The 23,377-nt window shown below is 36.0% G+C and overlaps 1 protein-coding gene across 1 annotated transcript in view; it reads left to right on the forward strand.

Moving 5' to 3' along the window:
• Window positions 1-3,304: 3,304 nt before the first annotated feature.
• LOC309859795 (uncharacterized protein) overlaps window positions 3,305-23,377 on the forward strand; it is a gene marked incomplete at both ends in the record, with an annotated part of 112,389 nt that continues 92,316 nt past the window's right edge. The window contains 2 exons of the mRNA XM_082720908.1: window positions 3,305-3,352; window positions 3,596-3,825. Of these exons, the coding sequence (XP_082577034.1) occupies window positions 3,305-3,352; window positions 3,596-3,825 (278 nt within the window). The remainder of the gene's footprint in view (window positions 3,353-3,595; window positions 3,826-23,377) is intronic.

The raw sequence follows: 23,377 nt of genomic DNA on the forward strand, positions 1-23,377 counted from the left end.
AGGTAATATATTCATATGGCCCTCCGAAGGAAAACAAACAAAAAAACATGCAGTGAAGTCTCCTTTGCACCTGTTCCTCAGTCCAATCAATACATTTGACCCCCATTTACAAAAGTAGCTACTGCTGTTAGTTTCTTTTCCCCTAAAGAATTCATGCATGTACACATAAATATAAACATATCTCCTCTTTGTATAGACAAAGGTTATTTTACACATTGTTTCGTATTTTTTCCCCACTTTATGTATCTTATATTTCCCAAAACTGTTTACAGAAAAGCTCATTCTATTTTTCTTCCCTGACAACTACAGTTGCATGTAGTACATTCTATTGGATGAATGTTCTATAGCAAATTTAACTACTCTCCCATAGATGGACCTTATAAGGTTTTACATGTGTTATTTCTGTAGAATCAATTCTCAAAAGTAATTTGATGGTTCCAGGAGAATATAATTTTGTTTTAATTTTGTTATTAAATTATTCTCTGTAGGGGGTTGTAATAATTTGCACTCCAATAAGAAATGTATGAGAATGCTTATTTCCTACAATTGGTTATTTTTCCAATGAAAATTTTACTTACCTGAGAATCTGTACTTGTGACATTTTCCAAAACCAAAATGATAAGTAATCATTCTTCAACCCACTTCAAATGTCTGAAAAAGATCAGAGTGCTAAGATTTGAATAACTTTAAGTAGACCTCTTCTAAACTATCTGCAATGGATTTCATAAGTACCTATATGTTGTTGTTGGAGGAGGACCAGGATCTGTATCTTTAAGATCTTCCTCTCTTATTGAGCTGGATTAGCTAGAAATCTTGTAATACAAGGTTCTCTGCTAACGCTTAATTTTGGTTGGAGAGTATCACTTCAGCTTTGATATAGTCTTTAGCAGCATTTCTGAAATTAGTTTTCACAAAATTAAACTTGCTGAGACTATTTAACTATTGCTTCTGTTACGTAGTGGTTTAGCAAGAGGTAATGTCGAAACAGTGTTTGGAATGTGGCATGAAATACTTACTACACCGAAGTTTTAAGTTACAACAATATTGTCTTTGCAATCCAAACAATCCTTTCCAATATAATCTTATGTGAAATCTTAAATGAAAATCATATTAGCACAGCAAGGTTAAATTCAGTTGTGTAAAAGGAACTTGTAATGTCATCAATTGATATGATTCCTATAGTTTATCTACAAAATACCTTAAAAAGCAGGTCTTCCTGTGCTTTACATTATTAACATTAATTAATGATGGTTTTAAGAGTTTTAAAAGCAAACACTTTTTAGTCAAAATTCTTCTTTGGATAAATTCATGTTCAAAAACCCATGAGCCAAGGTTTAGTTCACAAAGAGCCAAGAGTTCTACTAAAAAGTGCATTCAAGTAGATTCTGATGATTGAGGTATTGTTAATGGGCATACAAAATCAGGTGGCGAGTTTTTATCTCTACATAAAATAAATGTAATTATCATCTCAGACCCAAACATTTCAGGCAAGGTAAGATTTTTTTATCTGAACTGATAAACAGTTCAGATAAACTGATCTTTTTGATTCCCAGCTTCAGTTTGTATCTACTATTTGTCTAAAGCAAGTCACAAGCATTCATATTTTAGCCAAAAGTTCAAAGGTTCCCCTTAGAAAAGCTTTCTAATCTCTTTGTATCTTTCTCTGTTTTTTGGCCCTTGGTCTTGTTTTTTTTTTTTTTCTTTTTCTTTTTTTTTTTTTTTGCTTCTTTTTGTTTATGACCTTCACACCATTTAAGGTTCTATCTCTTTGTTTTATATTAATAAAGGTTTAATGATAATCTGTTTGCTTCAGCCTAAAGGTTTAGGAAAACTGAAACAGAGTGGGATTCTTATCTTACTTAAGGTTTTCCCCAATTCCACAAAAACTAATCCCCTTAAATATTTTGCTGGTGTTTCTCTCTGAAAGAGGCACTTCCAAATCTTTTACCCTGCAGGAGACTTCCTAAGAAATCATTTCAAGAATCTGATAAGAGGTTTTTGTTTGTTTGTTTTTTGTTTTGTTTTGTTTTGTTTTAAACTTCTCTGTTTTCTTTCTTTTGTTTCTATTTGAAAGGCTGGGCAGTAAACCATTTTTCTTTATCTGATGGAGAAAAAGCTTTCTCTAGTCTTTGGTGCTTACAGTAATTAGGGAGTAGAACTGTTTCTGATTTCTATTTCATTCTTTCTCTTTAGTCTATTTTCCTGTTCGTCTAGAACAACTTCTGGTTTCACATCTGCCAATTTACCCTTGTTCTCATTAAAACTTCAACTGAAAAACCTTTCTTTCAAAAAGTTTGACCCTACTTAGAGAGGCCTAGCAAAAATTCTTTCCATGCCTTGGTATTAATTAAAACCATGTTTCCTCTAGGCAGTTCCATTGTATAAAAAATGATAAAATAAAAGTAGATAAAAAGAAATACAGTGAAAGCAGAAACAAAGCAGAGGGAGAGTGAGTTGGAAGAAATGGTTACTTACTTTGTAATCTTTAACTGCATGCTCATTGTGGGTGGATACTCATGTATTAAGTAACTAGTTCGGCTTTTATTTTCAAGTTCACTTCTTAAATCTTTATTCAGATTCCTTTCTTCCAAAATTGACAGGACAGAGGGAACATCATACAGTTATTAAAACGAAGCAGAATACATCCATCTGGCATGCCTTTCAGGAATCCAGCCCACTAAGTTTTGCTATGGGTTTGATGACTCAACCCCCTAAGATGCAGCACCAGGAAGAATTTCCTCATTTTGCAGAACTGCCAAATCTCATTCATTGGAGTGAAGGATCCTCATTTGGGGCTCATTTTTAGACAGTTGTTTATCTGTTAAAAAAAAAAAAATGTTTTTTTTTTTTTTTTTTTTAAATCTCTCTCAGCAGAGGGAGTTTGTCATGACTTTCTAAACAGCAAGTAAACATACTCTGCCTTCTTTCCGCCATGAAGCTTCAGATTTTTGGTCACTGCGCCCAGTTTTTCTTCTTCTTTTTCTTCCGTTTTTGTACCTCAGCTACATCTCTTAGCTTTATTTTTTAGAGGCTCCAATGTATTTCCCTCCATTGAAACATTTGTCTAATTTACACCACTTGCTAAAGTTCTTGTTTTATTTTTACATTTTCCTTGTAAAGCTGTTCATCTATAAGCTCGTCTGTATTTATCCCCACTTTTAAAAAATATCGTGATTATTAATGTTTAGTGCGGGCACTATGCCAAGTACCCTCCCACCATTTTCTCTGGAGAAAGACACCTTTATTATCTGTTCGACAGATGAGAAACAAAGGCACGGAATCCAAGTAACTGGCATGAGGTCCCATGGCTGAAACTGAAGCTGAGCATTATACCCAGCCATTGGCTCCAGAGGTAATGCACGCATAGAAAAAAAAAATCTTTATAAAGTTTTATTAGACACAGAGAGTATTTGTCAACTATGTGCAAATTAAAAACAAAACAAAACAAAAACCAAACCAAACCAAACCAAAAAAAAAAAAAAAACAAAAAACCTCGTATCTGTCCCACCATGAGACAAGTTTTTAAGTTTGGGCCACTTAAAAAAAATCCGTTTCCTATTTTTGAGCCTCTTGCCATTTAACACGGCTCCTCGAGGCCCCTCATCCCACTTCGCTCGGCAAACGTGTCTTTTATTATGACTCAGCCCAGCCCGCTCTTTGCCAAGCGGCTGACGCTCGCGGCGGAGGCGCCGGGGCCGCAGCTCGGGGGCGAGGGCTCGCGCCGCGGCTCGCGCGCTCTCCTCCCGCTTTACGGCTGCTGAAAACCCGGCCCGCGCCCGGCAGCCGTACCGCAGACGAGCCCGCGCCCGCGCCCGCGCCGCTCAGGTAATCGGAGTCCTTCTGTTTTCAAAGTTTTGTCAAAACGAGCTCGGCGCTCTGAGGCGGCGCGGTCCGGGCCGAGCCGTCCGGCCCTCCCTCTCGCCCAGACTGGCGCGGCTGCGGCGCTGGCCGCACCCCTGCGTGGGTCCCGGGACGCCAACCCAGCGTCGGGACCCGGGCGGAGGGGCGCTCCGGCGGCGGGGCGGGGGCAACCTCGAGGGGGCGGTACGCGGGGCACCTGGCTCCGGCTGCCCCCTCTCAACTCCGGCACTCGCGGGCCGAAGGAGCCCCCATCCTCTCCTCGAGCCCCCCGCCAACCTCCCGAATCCGATTGTCCTGAGAGCGGAGCCCAGGATCTCCCGAGTGCCCTTTTATGACACGTTCACACATGCACGCACGCCAGCTGGGCTGCCGGACGCGGCACCCTAGCGGGACGCAGGTAAAGACAAGCGGCGCTGCGGACCGGTGTTTGGGGGATGGCTCGCCCAGAGTGACGCCCCGCGTGTGGAATGCCGCTACAGAGGACGCGCAGGATGGCTTTCTCAAGGAAGTTTATGAGAAGTGTTGAACGAGCAGCCTATGATTAGCGTCTGCGCTGGCTTCTCAGTGTCTGCCGTAGTACACATTTGCCCTGTCGTCTCCTTCTTCCGTAGCGCCAACCTCTAGCCCCCTGACCCCTTTGTTTAACACGTTCTTTACATCCCCCCAACCCCCTTTCCCTCCTTTATTGGGTCTCTCATCTTTTGGTGTCTGTGTTCTTTTGTCCTTCGCTGTTAGAATAACAAGTACACGTACAGCATCGTTTACTTTTCTGTCGTCCCTTTCCTTACTGTTGCTTGTGTGCTTGTGTATCCGGCAGAGTAATAGGTCCTGGACCTGTACATGTATGTCCTACTACTTCATTTAGCTCTGCGGAACAGAAGACTTGGGTTGGTTAAAAACTGACCTTAGGAACCTAGATAAATGGTATTGCTTGTTGATGGACTACATCTTGACAAACATAAGCAGCTATGTCATGGGTTCCTGTGGTTTTCACTCCATTTAGTAGAATCCAGTAACAGTTCTTTGAATGCCAGTCATGGATAGCGACTAACCGTGCAGGTTAAGAGAGAAACGAAATTCAGTTCTTGTCCTACGGAGACTCTGTATCCAGGAGGAGGGACCATAATGAGTACTGCACTAGTGGTACGAAGTGCTCTAGGTGTATGGGGGGAAGGAGAATAAGGAAAGGGTTGGGTTTTAAACTGGGCTTTGATGTTTCAGTAGTATTTGCCCATTTCTTTAAACTCTCCTAACCATTCTTAACAGGAAGAGGATATCATTCAGCAGTACTTTTCACCTGAAACTACTCAGAGCTTTTTCTCCCCTATAATTGGTAGTAATTTCGGATCTCAGGACTTCTGGGAAAAACGAAAGTAACTTCAGTTCACAAGAGTGATCCAATGTATTCCTCGTACCATACAAATATTATAAACTTTTATTTTAGGACCAACAAGAATGAAGTGATAAATTTATTAATTATAAAAGCACTAACAGATTCACAGAGACCTTAATATTTATTTGTTTAGTCACTAAACTTATCAAATGCTTGATGTGTGCCAAGCATTGTTTTTGGCACTGGAATAAAGCTCTGCCTTCTTGGAATATACATGCTAGTGGAGGGAGACAGTATATATATATATACTGTTTCCCTCCATATATTGAATAGAAAAATATATATATATCTATGAAATATATAAATATATATAAATAAATATATATAAATATATAAATATATATAAATATAAATATAAATATATATATATTTCATAGATATATCTATATCTATCTATCTATCTATCTATATATATGAAATAGAAAAATATGTAGTAAGTGCTATGGAGAAATGGTGTGTGTGGTGTTTGTGTTTAGTGGTTTAAAATAGGATTGTAAGGAAAGGCCTCCAGAGAAGGTGACGTTTCAGTAGACTTAGAGCAGGTGAAGGAGTCAGCCGTGTGATAATTAGGCCAAGAGTTTTCTAGGTGCACAGAACAGAAAATGCAGAGACCCCACATATGGGTGTGTTCAGATAACAGCCAAGAAGCCACTGTGGATGGAGTAGTGTGGAGGAAGGAGGGATGTAGGATATGTGGTCTTAAATGAAGTAGAGGCTAGATTGTATTACTGGTCTAGTAAGCTATTATAGTGACTCTAGATTTTTCTTGAAGTGATATAGAAGCCTTTGGAGTGTTTGCATCAGAACTGACAACTATTTAACACCCTTACTCTGGCTGCTATGTTAAGAACAGATTGAAGGAAGAAGGCAAGGGTAGAAGCAGGGGTGCCAGATAGGCTTTTATAATAATCCATGTGATAGATGATATTAGGTTAGACCAGGATGGTAACAGTGGAGATGGTGAAAAGTTCAGATTCTGGATGTATTTTGATGGTTCAATACGCAGGATTTGCTAACAGATTGCGTCTGGAGTATGAAAGCAAAAGAAACTTGGGAGAACTTATACTGAGATGGGAAAATAGCAGGAGAAAAGTATGGCAAGTATTAAAAATTTGGATTTGAACACGTTAAGGGTTAGATGCATTTTAAATATCCAAGTGAGGATGTCCAGCAGGCAGTCTGAAAGCCAGACTAATGATACACATTTGGGATTTTTCAACAACTAACTGATTTTAAAAGTGAAGAGATTGGGTGAATTCTTTAAAAAAACATGTGTAGGGCTGGAAAACTGAAGAAGACCAAGAATTGAGCCTTGGGGCACTCCTACATTATGAGATGAGAAAGAACAATCAAAGGATTCTAAAAATGAGCTGCATGCTTGGTAATAAAAAGAGTTGGAGAGTGTAGGGTCCTGGAAACCAAATGAAGGAAGCATTTGAAGAAGTAGGAGACTCACCCACTGTTCTAAAGATGAAGATTGAGAATTGACTCAGCAAAGGAAAGCATTGATGACTTAATGATAGCAATTTCCATGCAGTGATGGGTGATGAAAGCTTGTTTGGAATGTTTGAAAAATAGAAGAGAAAATTGAAGAGGGTAATGGAGTATGTCCTTTGAAGATTTATATGGAAAAGATAGAGAAATGGAGGATTTGTTGGAAGGCTAAATGACAGAGAGTTTTAAAGATGTGTGAAACAATGGTATGCTGTTTGCTAATGACAAAGAGCCCTTAGACCTGGGAAGTTAATGATGAAGAAGAAGGAGGGATTGTTTTCATGTTAGAGAGGATGCAACAGGAGAGGTTATCTATTACTAGGATGGGCTGCTTATTGGTAGTGGTAAGAGAGAAGGAAAACTGTGGACACAGATGCAGGTGGGGTTGTGTGTGGATGTTCTTTTTGGATCACTTCACTTTTCTCATTGTGACAAGTGACAGTTGTGATACATTAGAAATTTGTGGGAAATACCTTTTCTTCCCATTTGGTTAGTGAATATATTTGGTGAGAATATACTTAAAGATTCTGAAAATTTCCTGAAGCAAAGAAATAAGTGTTTGTTGAGGAATTCCAGCCTTGGGTTCTCTTTGGGAGGAGTCTCGAAAAGAAAGTTGAAATTATAGAATAAAAGTGAGCTATAGGTGAAGGATGAAATAAGGTAAGCAAAATCATATCATGAAATTTGGGAAAGGCTGTTATGAAGAAGGTAAAAACATTGAATTTCTCTAATGCTGTTAGATAACTACAGTAAAGTTCTAAGGATATTATCTTCATATCAAACAGATGCCTTAAGTTTTAAGTGCCAAGTGTGATCTAATGGAGAGTGGTGAAATCTACTTATGGATAGATTGTATTAGACCTGGAAAGAGATGTTAGCTAGAAATAGATTTCAGGTTGGATTTTGAAAATGATATAATGAGACTGGATTGGCAACAAATTGGGTGTAGGGAAAGAACCTTTTGACAACATTACTAATGGATATCCAGCAGTTTGACAAGATGGAGAGAACTGTTGACGTTGGAAATAGGACTTGTTCGAGATGAATTTCTGTCACTTATTTACGGATCATTTGTTTATTGATTCTAATTATAAAACAGGGTTCTGTCTGAGGTCTTGGCAGTAGATGGTGATACCAAGATGCAAATGACATAAGCCCTGCCTTCATATTACTATATCTAGTAGAGAACAAAACCAAAAGAATGTTACACAAGTATTCTGAGAAAATTGATAAATACCTTGAGATGTTTAAAAAAATATTATGGAAATTATCAGACAACTCCAAAGTAGAATAGTATAATGAATCCCAGTGTATTCATCATCCTTTAAAATCTCTCAGTTCTCTGTTGATCTTGTATGTTGTGGGAGAGTAGAAAATGCAGAGATTGTTTCTGTTTGTAGGTCAGAATATGAAGACTTTATAGAGCCTTTCCTAAATGAATAGGTAAAAAGATAGTTGAACTGCATGGTAGTTGGTTCTAGTTCTGTACCTGCTGGGCCAATTTCTGTTACTTGTTTGATCTGTTCATTTTCTTGGTAGAGTGTGGTGTTATTCTTTATCAAGGGGCTGCAAACTATAGCCCTCAGGCCAAACCCAGCTTGCCACCTGTTTCTGTAAATCAGGTTTTCTGGATCAGAACTACATCTATTAGTTTATTATCTGTGTCTGCATTTGTCATAGACCATAGCATTGAGTCATTGAGACAGAGATGCTATGGCTGGAGAAGACTCAAATATTTATTCTCTGGTCTTCTACAAAATGTTTGCCAAACCCAAATTAGCAATAATAGCTAATATTTTTTGAGCATTTACTAAGAGCTAGCATTGTTGTTTTGGTTTGTATGTATTAACATTTAATTTTCACCAAAACCCTATCAGGTAATATTTCAAAAATGAAAGCCACAAATGGGTAAGTAACTTGCTCATGGCTATATAGTAATAAGTAGTGCACCAGGTAGTAATATTACAGCATCTATATCCTTAACTATAATGCTACATTCTTTTTAGATACATAGGAAAAATTTATATGAAAAGAATTTTAGCCAATGAGAGTACGATAATTCATAAATCAATGCTTTGCAGTTAAAGTCCTATGCTTTATATGTATAAAGTCTGTAAGATTCTGATTAATCCTTAATGTATATTACAGTTGAAGAGGTATGAAATCTTAAATATGCCTTGATAGAAAATTCTAGTTTGTCATCATTTTCTCATGAGGCCTTATCTTTGAAAGAATACTTTAAAAATTAAGTAAATATAAAATATAACAATAGGAATCTATTATTGTTTCTCCTGATAATATCAGTTTTTGGGAGTTTTAACCTTTATTATATGACATGATTGTTTGGTGCAAAAAATTAGAAGTTAAGGGCCAAGAATTCTAGTCCCAATTCTGTTCCTGGATAGCTTTTGTGCCTGTGTCTTCTTTCACCTTCAGTTTTTTTTTTTTTTTTTTTTTAACTGAGAAGTGAAGAGGTAGCTCAGGATCATTTTAGTGCCTCTTACAGCTCAAAAATATGATTATATAACTTTTTACATGATACATTCAAAGAAATATGATAGCAACATGGAAGAATGAGGTTTGTTAAGATAAAAATTTTAGTTCTTTTTTCCTTACTACACATACACACAAACATATATAGATATGTATACATATAAATATAAGCAGTTACATATAGCTATAAAATCAATATGATTTTAAAAAATATGTGATTTATAGTCATATTTGGTGTGTAGGCAGTTAAATATCTGTCCTTATGTTTGTCTATTTTTGTTTTTGTATGAAGGAATAGATAATTTTTCCCCCTGAGCCAAAAACATAGGGTTACATAAAAAGTGTGTCTTGATGAATCCTTTGACCTCTATGATCTGGCATATTGTCTCATGTTTTCTTTTGCAAAATTTGATTCATTGCTCAGTTTGTTTGCCATTTAAAAGCAAATGGTGTGCTTGAAATCAGGCTTGTCTGTTTTGCACTGTTGCATAGGATATTGATGTCAGACGAAATTGTAATTTAATTGTTTTGACATTTTGATCTGAGCAGTTCAGATAAGAAAGGTGATTTGTCTTGCATAGAAACCTAGTATTTTGAGCTCAGCGTGATTTTCCTACTTGTCTGTAAATGTGGTTTCAATGTTTAAAAAAAGTTTTAATCATAATGAGAGTTGATGCTGTCAATATTAATTACCAAAATATGGTTTGTTTAGGATGTATTACAGATATTTTTAGATGTTTAGTCATGAAAAACTTTAGAAGAGGATGAATCCTTTAAAAACAGATAATGAAAATTCTATACTTTTGACTTTTTTCATTGCATGTAATACCACCTATGAATATTTTCTGTATTAGAAGTGGCATTTTGCTTTTTTACAACCTTGGCATATAAGTATTCATTAACTTCTTCAGTTTTAGGACTTTATTTATTATATTGCTCCAGCCTCATTTATTGGTAAATTTATACTCTGCATGAGTCTTGTTCTTGTGCATTGAGTCCAATTATCATTGGTGATAAAATAACCTCAAATAATGCATGCCTTTTTTTTTTTAAGATATTTATTTATTATATTTGACAGAGAAATCACAAGTAGGCAGAAATAGGCAGAGGCAGGCAGAAAGAGAGGGAGAAGCAGGCTCCCTGCTGAGCAGAGAGCCTGATGTGGGGCTTGATCCCAGAACCCTGGGATCATGACCTGAGCCGAAGGCAGAGGCTTAACCCACTGAGCCACGCAGGTGTCCCCCACAGAGTCCATTCTTAAATGTACTTTGAATTTGTTTATCTTTTTACACTTAGAAATGAGAAAACAAACAAAGTAGAAACACTTTTAAACAAATCATACTCTCTAAGTAATTGTTTTTTTTTTTTCTTACTTTGTTTTGTTTTAATTGTCAATTTAACACATTAGTCAATGTTTTGACAATTTTTGGGGCATCTCCTAGTTTTAAGAAGCACTTACATCTTAGTTCCCAGAGGGGACCATTCAGGTTTTTTTTAAACCAAACCTGAAACGTATTTTCTACTAGGCTTCAGAACTCTTAGAGTGTGTTCAAACCTTCTGGTGCACTGTAATACTTTTTTTTTTTTGAAATGCTGGTTGTAGAAATCAGTTTGAGATTTTTAATTACATTTAAGTGATAACTGCTTCCTTTATCCAGCCTTCTCAAGTGATGTGAATCTGATTGGGAATGACTAAAGGAGCCTCACAGTCTTGGACTCTTTTCCTAGATTTAATTTTGCTACATTCCCAGAAAACTTTAAAAATAAGATCTAGGTATTTTTAAGCTAATTATGCAGGAAGCCTTATGTATGTATGTTTGTGAAAAATGCCTCAAGGCTTTACTGTCTCTTGTTAAAATAAGAGTGTGTGAATGACGTTTTCTTGGGGAAGCTCTGTGTACAGGGGTACATGGTTCCAAGGGTAAGCCTGTTTTTAGGAAGTCATAGCCGAAATGATAGATCCCTAGCAGTTATTCCTCTTCTAAGAATTTTCCTGAAGATAACTTAGTCAACAAAGGTCTAATGGCTGTTCCGGTATTGGCCAGACAAAATGATTTGTAAATCACCACCTTGTAACTGAAAAGTAAAATGATGATTCTCCAGTTATGCTCTGAGTTGTGTTGGAGGGTTTCAAGCCATAGATAAATATGGTCATATTCTATGAATGTTAGATTTACTAAAAAAGGTTTTTTGGGGGAAAAAGTGTTAATCTTAAAAATAAAATGGCCATCATTTGCAATAACATGGATGGAACTAGAGGGTATCATGCTAAGCAAACTAAGTCAATCAGAGAAAGACAATTATCATATAATCTCTCTGATATGAGGAATTTGAGAAGTAGGACAGGGGGTCGTGAAGGTAGAGGGGGAAAAGTGAAACCAGATGGGATTGGGAGGGAGACAAACCGTTAGAAACTCTTAATCTCATGAAACAAATTTAGGGTTGCTGGGAGGTAGGAGGGTTAGGGATAGGGTGGCTGGGTTATAGACATTGGGGAGGATAAGTGCTATGGTGAGTGCTATGAAATGTGTAAGCCTGATGATTCACAGACCTGTACCCCTGGGGAAAATAATACATTATATGTTAATAAAAAATAAAATAAAATGGCCACTTATTTTACCAGCAAAATGAATTTATTTGGGAATAGCAGAGGAATTACAAATTGGGACACATAAGCGATGGCAAACGATAGGCAGGTCTGGAGGACATAGGTAGAGTAACTTATTTTATAGAGAAAATGGAGGCAGTTGGGAGGGGCTGCTGTGAACAAAAATCTTTTGGAGGAAGAGTTCAGGATAGTGATGGTTTCTCATTGGCTGAGTTGTGGCAATTTGTCATCAGCTAGGCTGTTGCTGGACAAAGAGGAAATCTTACTTCTTCTTGCTGGGGTTGTAAAGTGAACTACTTTCTGCCCAGGAATGTAAGGTGAGCTTTGATGGCAAGTTTGTGCATGAGCGCTCTCCCTTTGGGGCTCCCTGACTCCATTTTAAATGACTGACCCTTTATTAATTTTCACAGTGGTTAAGTAAATTAACTGGTAAATTAAATGTTTAAAAACAAATGAATGTGACTATGACATCAGTGTAAAATACGTGATTTTTAAAAAAAATTCAGACATTAAAATAATTTCTTATTTATATAAGTCTCTCAAATACATTTTCAGATCTCAGTAAAGGATATAGGTTGACATACAGATAGATAGTTTGGTTGTCATGTTCACATCTTGTTTAGTCCCATTAAGCTTATTATATACTATCAAACATTCAGATTATTTGCCATTGTCTGCCTGCTTTGGTTTACTTGCTTTCCTGGTATTTGCCCACACTGATATCTTAGATTTGTGGAAATAATGTTCTTTCTTACTCTTCTATTTTTTCCCCACGCTCCTGGCATTGAGATATTATGATTTCTGATAGGTTTCCCTCCCTTTTTTTTTACTTTTTATTTTGAACTGTAGATATATAGGAACATGGACAAATAGAACAGAAAGGTCCTGTTCTCTTTATGGTTTCCCTATAGTACAGTATTAAAACTAGGAAAGAGGCTTTGGTATAACACGTGTGTAAAATTTTATCATTTTATCTCAAGTGTAGATTTATGCAGTTTGTCACCACAGTCAAGGTGTAGAAGTATTCCATTACCACAAGATCACCCTTAGAGCACCCTGCAAAAGAGATACTAAAAGACTCAGAGATATTTAACTTAAAGAGTTATTCACATTCTTTTTTCTAATTTTTGAGGTATTTTAATGTACATGGTAGGTTATTTTGACTTCGGGGCCATGTAAGAAAAAGATACTTCAGGAGAGCTTTAAATAGTTAAAATAGTCATAAATAAAGATAGAGATAGAGTTATTTATGAAAGATTTTGAAGGCTTAATCTAAAGTTTGTTTTCCAAAACTTGTGTTTTGGAAGGCCAGACATTAGACATTCATATGCCTGAAGATAGGTACTATGATCTCTTTCTGTCTCTATGACTAATCCTTTTTTGTGTTCTGGAATTGACCAGGTGTAACTTAAAACAGAAAAGGAGGAAACACATCAAAAGAGGGGTCCTTGTTGAAAGTCTTAAGTACCCAACCAGCCTTCTCTTTTCCCGTGGAACCAGAGTTGGAGGAAAATAACTTTTTACCATTATCAAAAAGCACTCTTAAATGACATTCTGCCTCATTTGATTTTTTTATAGGTACGAATGTCTACAACAACTACATGAAGCCGCTTACTTACTTTGTTTAACCACATTCTATTAGGATAATTATTCTATTACTAGGGCCACAGAAATTTTTCTTGATAGATTTTCTTAGAAGTATTTCCAGAAAATCATGATCTGGGATTTTAGTGTCACATATTGTCATATGAATAGTGTAAATCTATTGTTAAAGTACAGTTGTCATATATATTATTTTAATAGCTTTAAAGATATTTTTAGCTTTATTTTTTTGAAAATATATTATTTTAAATATTTAAAATAGCTATCTTCTGTCTGGTTTTCAGCTATAATGCACTAAATTAAAGTCTTTTTGGAGTTTTGGTGGTACTGTTGAAATTTTGTATTATCATAAACCATTCTTTTTAGGTTATCAGAATAAGGCAAAGAATTCCTATCTCTTTTCTCAGTTTTTGCCTTGTTATCTGAATGTATATCATAATTTTGTTATTGCAGTGATATATATATATATATTTTGCAGTGATATTTACATATTAGGTCCAGGTTACTGTAATCTTCATTATGTTCCTTATCAATTTTCCAAGGTTAAAACCTTCTTTTTTTCCCCCCACTTGCTTTATTAATTTTGAGTTGGGGGCATAGAAAGGACAAGAAAGTGAGCATGTTCACCTTGTCAAATGTATTTTCTTCTTTTCCACCAGTTGAAATGATGTAATTTCCCCCCAAATCTTTAATTTCACTCAGAATGAAAAAAACACATTTTAATGGTTATTAAATGCTGAACACTTTTTTTAAGTTAGTAAAAACTGATACTGTGTATGTATAGAAAGAAAAGGTGGCTTTGTTTCTGCATTTACCAAGGATGACATGGTATGTTGCCATCTGTCTCTAACTTCTGTATCAACCCTAATTTGGGAATGTTGGTGTGGATTCTGCTAGTACTGAGGGCGTACTTTATTGTAAATATTATAGATAGTGACATTGGTGAGATTCAAGTGACTCATAATTACCAGTTCTTTCCTTGAAGTTGCTCTTTACTTCATTGCTGCCTGGTATATATCTATAAAAAAACAGCTATTCTCTTATTTGTTCAGTATCAAATATAAAAATCTAATTTTGTGAAGCAAGCAGAAAACTACATAATAGAAGCTTAATGTGTTTGTATTATAATGTAGACATTTTCTTAGTATTTATCCAATTTGAACTCCTCTAAGCATTTTTATGATAAAAAAAATCACAATGTGTTCAGGACAAAGTAGTTATAAAACCTATAAATTAATGTTTGATAAAGAAGGACTGCCATTTTACTAGTTTCCATTTCTGATTAAGGAATTGCTGTTTCTCATGTCTTTTTGGTTTACATATTTTTGGGGGTGGTGGGAAAGAAATCACCCATTTTTTTTACAACATATTTTGTCTGCATCACTATTCCTTCACTTTGATATTAAAACAGGAACAGCAGGGTGCCTGAGAAGCTCAGATGGTTAAGCATGGGACTCTTGATTTCAGTTCAGGTCATGACATCAGGGTCCTGAGGTCTGTCTCTGGGCTCAGGGGGGAGCCTGCTTGCGATTCTCTCCCTCTGCCCTTCCCCCTGCTTATGTGTGCCCACGTGCTCTAATATATCTTAAAAAAAAAAAAAAAAAGCAAAACCCAAAACATTGAAACCAATAAAACATTGTTTATTAATGCAGTGCTATGCTAAGGCTAGTGGAAGGATTAAGGAAGGGCTTTGTCGATTTGGTATCTATATTTCACTAGCTACTTTTTAATGCAGTTACTGCACACTTCTAGGGCACCTGCCTTATGTCATTTCCTCCTTGACTCATTTATGATATGAATGACTAATTTTCAGATTTTAATTTCTTTATTTACATATTAGGTCCAGGTTGAATAAATTCTTTATTTATCTAAATTCTTTATTTCTCCTTATGTCATTTTCTCCTTGACTCATTTATGATATGAATGACCAACTTCTGGAATTTTAATTTCTTAATTTAGTATTATGATACTAATAGTAGTCTACTGTACAAAGATTATTGTAAGAATAAATTAAGATGGTATGTGGGGAAACTACTTTATCCTTACATACATGAATATCTTTGGAGTTAGTCAAGTCTGGATTTAAATCCATTTTCCACCTCAGTGTTCTGCTACTTTGTGATACCTGACAACTTGATTTGCTTCTTTAAAATGGGAATTATTTTATCTACTCAGAAGGTTGTTTTGAAGTTAGATCTGATAATAACGTATGTGAAGCACCTAGTACATTGCCTGCTGCCTAGTACTTAATAAATGTTATTTCTCTTTTTTTTTTCTTCCTTCCCTTTTCTCCATTTTCTCATTCTCCAACAGTTTTGGGGAAGGGCATCTGGTGAGATCAGATATAGGGTATGAAAACGTTTTCTGTGTTCTTTGCCAAGCCTCAAAGAAGGGGCTTTCCTTTCCCTAAGGAAAGTCTTTGTTGAGTTTAGTGAGGGAGTTTCCTTGTGGATGAAAGACTGGGGAGATTTTACAAGTCACCATCTACCAACAGTTGTCTGATATCTGTTACTGCCACTTCTCTGCTTAAAAGTCTCTGACATCTCACTGCCTTTGGGTGAAACTAAACTTAGCCCACTGAATAAGACCCATTGTAATCTGGCCTCCATTATAGATTCCACCTTAATTCCCTGTCCCTTATCTGAAACATAGTTTTTGATTATAATTCCTCCACCCCCACCCCATGCTTACATGTGTGTATGGAGAACAGGGCACTCTGGCCTGAAGATGGCGAAGGGAGAAGTGTATCCAATATACTTGGGGGATGTGTTGGCACTCTTTCGTGCCCACTTGTGTTTTTTGTGGATACTCTACCAGGAATGCTTTTCTCCTTTCTGTAAAAGATAGATAGATTACATATCCAGCAGTAGCCAGTTAAAGTATCTTTTTTTTTTTTTTAAAGATTTTATTTATTTATTTGAAGAGAGACAGTGAGAGAGAACATGAGCGAGGAGAAGGTCAGAGAGAGAAGCAGACTCCCCGTGGAGCTGGGAGCCCTATGCGGGACTCGATCCTGGGACTCCGGGATCATGACCTGAGCCGAAGGCAGTCGTCCAACCAACTGAGCCACCCAGGAGTCCCCAGTTAAAGTATCTTTTTGTAAATGGCTACAGCCCCATCCCCAGAGCTGGTCACATTCCCTCCACTGTGGTCCTGTGTTCTCTTGTATATATGGCTGGCTTTATTGGCACAATTTTCATGTATCTTCCTCTTATCATCATGTTCTATTTGCCACCATGGGCTGACACAGTGTCTTTTCACCTTTGCCTCCTTATTTGTTTATCATTACATTGCTAGAGCACACTTGCTAAACTTTTTAAATGACTTTATCTTCATGACAAAAGCTAAGTGCTCTGTAATGTGCTGTAACACACATAGCAGGCCAAACCAGAACTACTCCTAAATTCCACCCCCACTCCCTACATGAAGATGTTCTTCCACAAGTAGATTATAATCTCATAAGTGTACTCTATACTTAACCTTGTCAGCCACACAGAATATACCTAGGCTAATAGGCTGATCGGGTTGGTGGGTGAAAATATAACTTTATTATGTCATTCCACTGCTTTTTACTGCTTAAGCAAATTTGGTGTACTGAAAGAAGGAGATAGATTTATAGGTAGGGAAATTATAGATAGAAAATAGGAGAACATAAATTTATACATAGAAACAGCTTGTCCAAAAGTGTCTGAGAATATCCAGTAGTGCCAGGTTTTGCCCATTTGCAAGCTTATGAAGGAGGATAGCACACTATGTGTGTTGGCGGGGTGGTGGTGGTGTGGAATAGATGGGTGGGTGGGAAAGTGGAGCAGAACGACAAAGATAATGAATCCTAGGGTCATACAGGGGAAGTCTGTTTCTAAGTAGTTCTCAGAGGTACTTGAAATAAGTAGGTAAGAATAACTTTGTGAGCAAGAATCAGGAAGCTTGAGAGTATAAAAGATGTTTAAGGTAGAGCTAACAGAATGGAATGCATGAGGGTCAGTAATAGAATTGGAGTTGAAATTATAAGTGGGCCTCAGGAATGCCACCTACTGGGCCCATGTTCATCTTTGGGATATTTACTGTCCCCAAGTTACATTACACAGTAAGGAGGCATGGGGAAAAGTAGAGGTACAGAAAGACTAAATCAGTTTTTTTGTGTTTTCCCCTAAATGAATATTGGGATTATGGCCTGAAATATAGTATGTGGACAGATCTAAGAAATATTTTTTTTTCTTTTTTAAAAGATTTTGTTTATTTGACACAGACACAGTGAGAGAGGTAACACAAGGGGAGTAGGAGAGAGAGAAGCAGGCCTCCTGTGGAGCAGGGTTCGAGCCAAAGGCAGACACTTAAAAACTGAGCCACCCAGGGGCTCTGAAATCTGGGGTTTTTATAGTGATAATAGATATGTGCAGACCATTTGGGCCTAGGATTTGGTTCAGCTCAGTTAACTTCAGTAAACACTAAGAGTTATTCTTGACTGAGAAAAACAAAAGAATATTCTGATTTGCCCTTCACAGAGTTTGTGTTGTAATTAGAAGAGTAAGAAAATAATTACTTAAAGGTAAAATAGTGTTTTGTTTTGCTATTTTTTAAAAATTCAAAAAACTATGGTTTTATCTAAAACACTGATTTTATGACATAGATTGGAGAGATCATTTATTTGATGCTGATATTATTCAATAGTAGTACCTTATAACATATTTTTAGGATTTGCTTTTTCAAAAGTTTATTGTGCTTACTCTGTTTTCAGATTGCTCTTTGTTTCTTCTGTTGATATTGAACATGTGAGTGTGAAAAATGAGGTTGGTAACTTGAAAAATGTATTATTTTTTAGAAAATCAGCTTTTTGATATAACAGCCTTATTTTATGTGTCCTTCATTGAAGCCACATTACATTCTTCTTTGAAGGTTTTAATTATATAAAACTTATAAATACAAATGTTGGAATATAAAAATCAGTATTTTTATATTTTATTCTCTAGAGAACATTATATTCTTAAAGTATAATTTACCTTAAGTGATCATCTAGTTTATCCCTTTTCATTTTATAAAGACACTTTAAATGACCTGCTCAGACTCACAAAGGTTTTACTCAAATGAGACCAAGTTGGGATTAGAATTTGGTGTTCTGGCCCATAATACAGGTCTCTGCTGCTATCCATGTATTGATATTAAAGAAAAGGCTTTTTTTAAAGTAATGGTCTTCCCGTTCTTTTCACTAAGATGGCAGGTGGGCTCAAATGTACTGTCAGTATTCTGCATTATTCTTCTGGAGCTACTCAGGCACTCAGGATTCCTTCCTAATTTAGCAATATATTTTTTCAAGTCTCTCTAATGTTTTGGGGGCTCTAAAGATCAGAGTAGCAATCCAGCACTCTTTCAGGGCAGAGAGAAACCTCAGGGAATGGTCAGGGTTTGGAAGGAAGGGGGGCGGTCCAGAGGAATGGTTCCCAAGTTTTTTAGGGAATTCCCACTATTCTTTGACAAAATGAGAAAATAAGAATTATGTAGTGATGACGAAATAAAAAGTTGATAACTATACTAATGCTCTATTTTTTTTGTTTTGTTTTGTTTTGTTTTTTAAAAAACTTTGAGTCCATGTAGCCCCAAAAGTGTGGGAGACACTCATCCAGAATCTGCAGTGCTGTTTGGGGAGAAGAGGTCTGGGTAGAAACTGGATGATATGAGGGACTGGATACCTATGGTGAGAAAGAAGCCGAGAGACCGGCACATTTTAAAATGGATGACCGGGATGCCTGGGTGGCTTGGTGGGTCAAGGGTCCGACTTTTGGTTTCAGTTCAGGTTTCGATCTCTGGGTTGTGGGATGGAGCCCTGAGTTGGGCTCAACGCTCAGTGGATAGTCTGCTTGGGATTCTCTCTCTTCCTTTCCCTCTACCCGCCCTTCCCTTCTCTGGCTCATGCACTCTCTCTCTCTTTCCAATAAATAAATAAATCTTTAAAATGAACAGTATGTCAAATTTGAGGTTAGTGGGGTGGTGGGGAAATTGAAAATGAAGGTTATTTAGTTGGCTCTCAATGTCGGTGTTAAATGAGGTTTGTATATGAAGAACATGTAGGGGACAGTGAATTGAAAGCATGCTTATTTGGAATTCTTGGTGTCTGTGTTGGATTCATTCCATAATCTTAACCTAATTATAGAGTTACTGAGTGTTTCACCATCAAAATGGGAACTAAAAATGCTGATTTTTAAAGCACTTTAGGATCTTCAAATAAAGTGTACCACCACTAGCTTCAAAGATAGTTTGTTCACTTAGATAGTCTTTGAAATGGGATTCAACAGAAGTTTTACAAAGTAGTACTAGGGTTCCTAGTGACAGCAGTCTTGCCTTTTGTCCATGTTTTCAAAACTCACCTGCATGTTATATTGTACGTGCTCTGTAATTATGAAGTGATGTGAAAAAATTATTTTTTGGAAAGTTGCCTTAACATGTTAATGGAACACTGGCAACATTACTAAGATTAAAAATGCAAACTGCTTTGCAGAGCTGTGACTTTATAGGACATAAGTGCATGCTGCTAAAGCAAAATGAAAAAGCAAAAAACCACCACAAAAAACACGAAAATGATCCTCCTTCTCCTCTACCGATATTACCTATAAACAATCCACATCAAAAAGGTGATATACTAGGGTGCACTGAAAGTCATGTCATCTGGAATCAACATATGAAATGAAGCATACTAAGAATTGTTTCTGATTTTTTTTCTTCTTCATATCATATAAGCTCTAAATGTGTTTTCCTCTTGGATCAGGAAGAGGAATTCAAAGATGAATTTTTTTTTTTCCAAAGATTTCATTTATTTATTTGATAGTCAGAAATCACAAATAGGCAGAGAGGCAGGCAGAGAGAGAAAGGGAAGCAGGCTCCCTGCTGAGCAAAGAGCCCGATGCAGGGCTCAATCCCAGGACCCTGGGATCACGACCCCAGCTGAAGGCAGAGGCTTTAACCCATTGAGCCACCCAGCCGCCCCCAAAGATCAATTTTATATTTGGTTAGCTTTTATGTTCATGTATAAAAACATGGGTGAGAAAAATGAAAACATTTAACTTTTATTCCTTCTTAAAGTTTGAATAGAAGGATAAATCATGTATTTAAGACGTGTTTACTTATGGGGCGCCTGGGGGGCTCAGTTGGTTGGACGACTGCCTTCAGCTCAGGTCATAATCCTGGAGTCCCGGGATCGAGTCCCGCATCGGGCTCCCAGCTCATAGGGAGTCTGCTTCTCCCTCTGACCTTCTCCTCCCTCAAGCTCTCTCTCACTGTCTGTCTCTCAAATAAATAAATAAAATCTTGGAAAAAGAAAAAAAAAAGCCTTGTGTACTTATTGTGTAATTTTCTGAAAGCAAAGTGCAGTTGACCCTAATAACATGGGTTTGAACTGCCTGGGTCCGCTTATGCATTTTTTTTTTTTTTTTTTTTTTAGTATAGTGTGGTAAATGTATTTTAACAATTTTATTAATGTCATTTTCTTTAGCTATCTTTATTGTAAGAATACAGTATATAATATGTATAATATACGTATTATAAGTATTGTATAATATACGTATTGTATAATATACAAACTGTGTGTTAATCAACTGTTCATTGTATAAGCTTCTTATTAGTAGTTAAGTTTTTGGGGAACCAAAAGTTATATGTAGATTTTTGAGATTTTTGACCATGTGAGGGTCAGTACACGTAAATTCCTCATGTTCAAGAGTCAGCTGTAAAACTATTTAAAAACAGAGTGTCGGGGCACCTGGGTGGCTCAGTGGGTTAATGCCTCTGCCTTCAGCTCGGGTCATGATCTCAGGGTCCTGAGATCACGCCCCATGTGGGGCTCTCTGCTCAGCCGGGAGCCTGCTTTCCCCTCTCTCTCTCTGTATGCCTCTCTGCCTCCTTGTGATTTGTCTGTCAAATAAATAAAATCTTTAAAAAAATAAAATAAAATAAAAACAGAGTGTTACTCTGATTTATTATATTAATTTCAAATTGACTTTAAGAGTTATTTTCTTTGAAAAACATTTTATGTTTATAAATTTTTTTTTGATGATCAAAATAATACGGAATCATTGCAGAACATTCAGAAAGCCTGGAAATATATAAAGAAAGGAAAAAAAAAATCACCTATTGGTAACTACCCAGATACGCTCTTAAAATCTCGGCATTTTTTTTTTTTTTTCTGATTTTTTTTTTCTCTTTTATTTTTTTCTTTACATTTTTGGGATCATACCAAATATTTTAACATCCTGCTTTTTCAACATAATATGTATTATATATGGAGAGTATATTACAACATATATAGAATATATGAAATATATATATTATAAAGAGAGCATTTTAGATACTATTTTAAACATTGTAAACATAATTATTGATTACTACATGATGCATTATCTGGCTTGGACACAATAAATTTTTCTCTGTTGTTGGACAGTTACATTCCTTGAATAAATATTAAATCCTTAAATTAATGCACGTTTGGTTTTTTTTGAGGCTTTCCTCTTCAATTGAGTAACTTAATTGATAAAACTCTTCTTGGGATTAGATATTCCTTTCCTCCTTTCATTCCCGCAGTTACATGCTAGCTAATTCCTGGGCTTTTTCCTCCCTGTTCTTTGTAATCTGAAGAACTCCATGTTTTCTGCTACTGGTATGGCAACTTCAGTTACGCTGTGGTTGAAGTATTAAGATTGTACATAGGTAAAGTGTATATGGCTCCGTTCTTAAAGTTACCATGAACCTCAACTGGTGGTCCTTATGCAGTTTGAGAGCTATAAGTATACTTGGAGAGAATATATACAAAGATGTTAAATAGAATATAAGGAATGAAGTATTACTTATTTACTGTACAGTTTTAATTTTTTTCTAGTATAAAGTGTTTACCTTAGTTGTATATAAAAAGTGTTTTATACCAATATTAATACTGTTGGTTGCATGAATTAACTATTGATTTTTTATGTATAATTTACTTTTTATTGATCTGGGGAGTGCAGCAACAGTTTGTCAGTACTGTGTTATAAACATTCTATTGGCTGTAAGGGGCATATCTGAATTTAATAATTATATTCTTTTCAATAAAATTTGTCATTTTGTAGGAAAAGATGTGTTATGGATGAGATTTTTCAACAAAATGCTTAGTCTTTAGATTCCTTGGTAAGGCTATGTGAATTTTTCCCTGGTTTAAGATCTTTTTATTCATATTGGAAAAAAATACTACCACTCTATGCAAAAGTACATTTCTAGTCAAAATAATGTATGTTTCTGGGGAAATTTTGTCAACATTCCTTTTCTTTAACTTGATTCAAATTTATTTTAAAAATAAGCTTGTGAAGTTAAATTTAATTAAATGTTGGCATTATTTCTGAAAATAGTCACAAAATGTAATAAAAGCCAAGGTCTGCATTTTTATTTAACACAGCACTCTGTATGTGTGTTTATGTGTGTGTGTGTGTATGTGTATATGTGTGAGTTTATTATTCTTATATTTATGTTTAGATTATTTTAAAGAATAAATAGCTCATCCGGCATTATATACTATGAATTTCACATCTCATTGAAAGAATAATTTAAAGTGGTAATAATAAATTATATGTTTTATGATTGCATTTCACTTTATCATTTTAGTTGAGATGGTAATAATGAATTGTATGTTTTATGATTGCATTTCACTTAGATTATTTTAGGAATGTATCATAGGATGAGATATGATTTCTTCCTTCTGAGGTTTTTATTGCAAAAATAGCTCTGATTTTTAATACTCTATTTAATACCATTGTTCTACTTAGAAGGCATGAGAAAAATATTAGTTTGCACACAAAGAACCCTGGTATTTTCTCCTTAAATATTTCTTCTTGAATTTTATTCCTTATTTCCATAAAGGATAGGTTATTATTAGAGCATTTGTTCTTGTATGTTGCAAAATCCTTCTGAACTCA

Source organism: Mustela nivalis (assembly GCF_964662115.1).
Source record: "Mustela nivalis genome assembly, chromosome: 1".
NCBI classification, from domain to species: Eukaryota; Metazoa; Chordata; class Mammalia; order Carnivora; family Mustelidae; genus Mustela; species Mustela nivalis.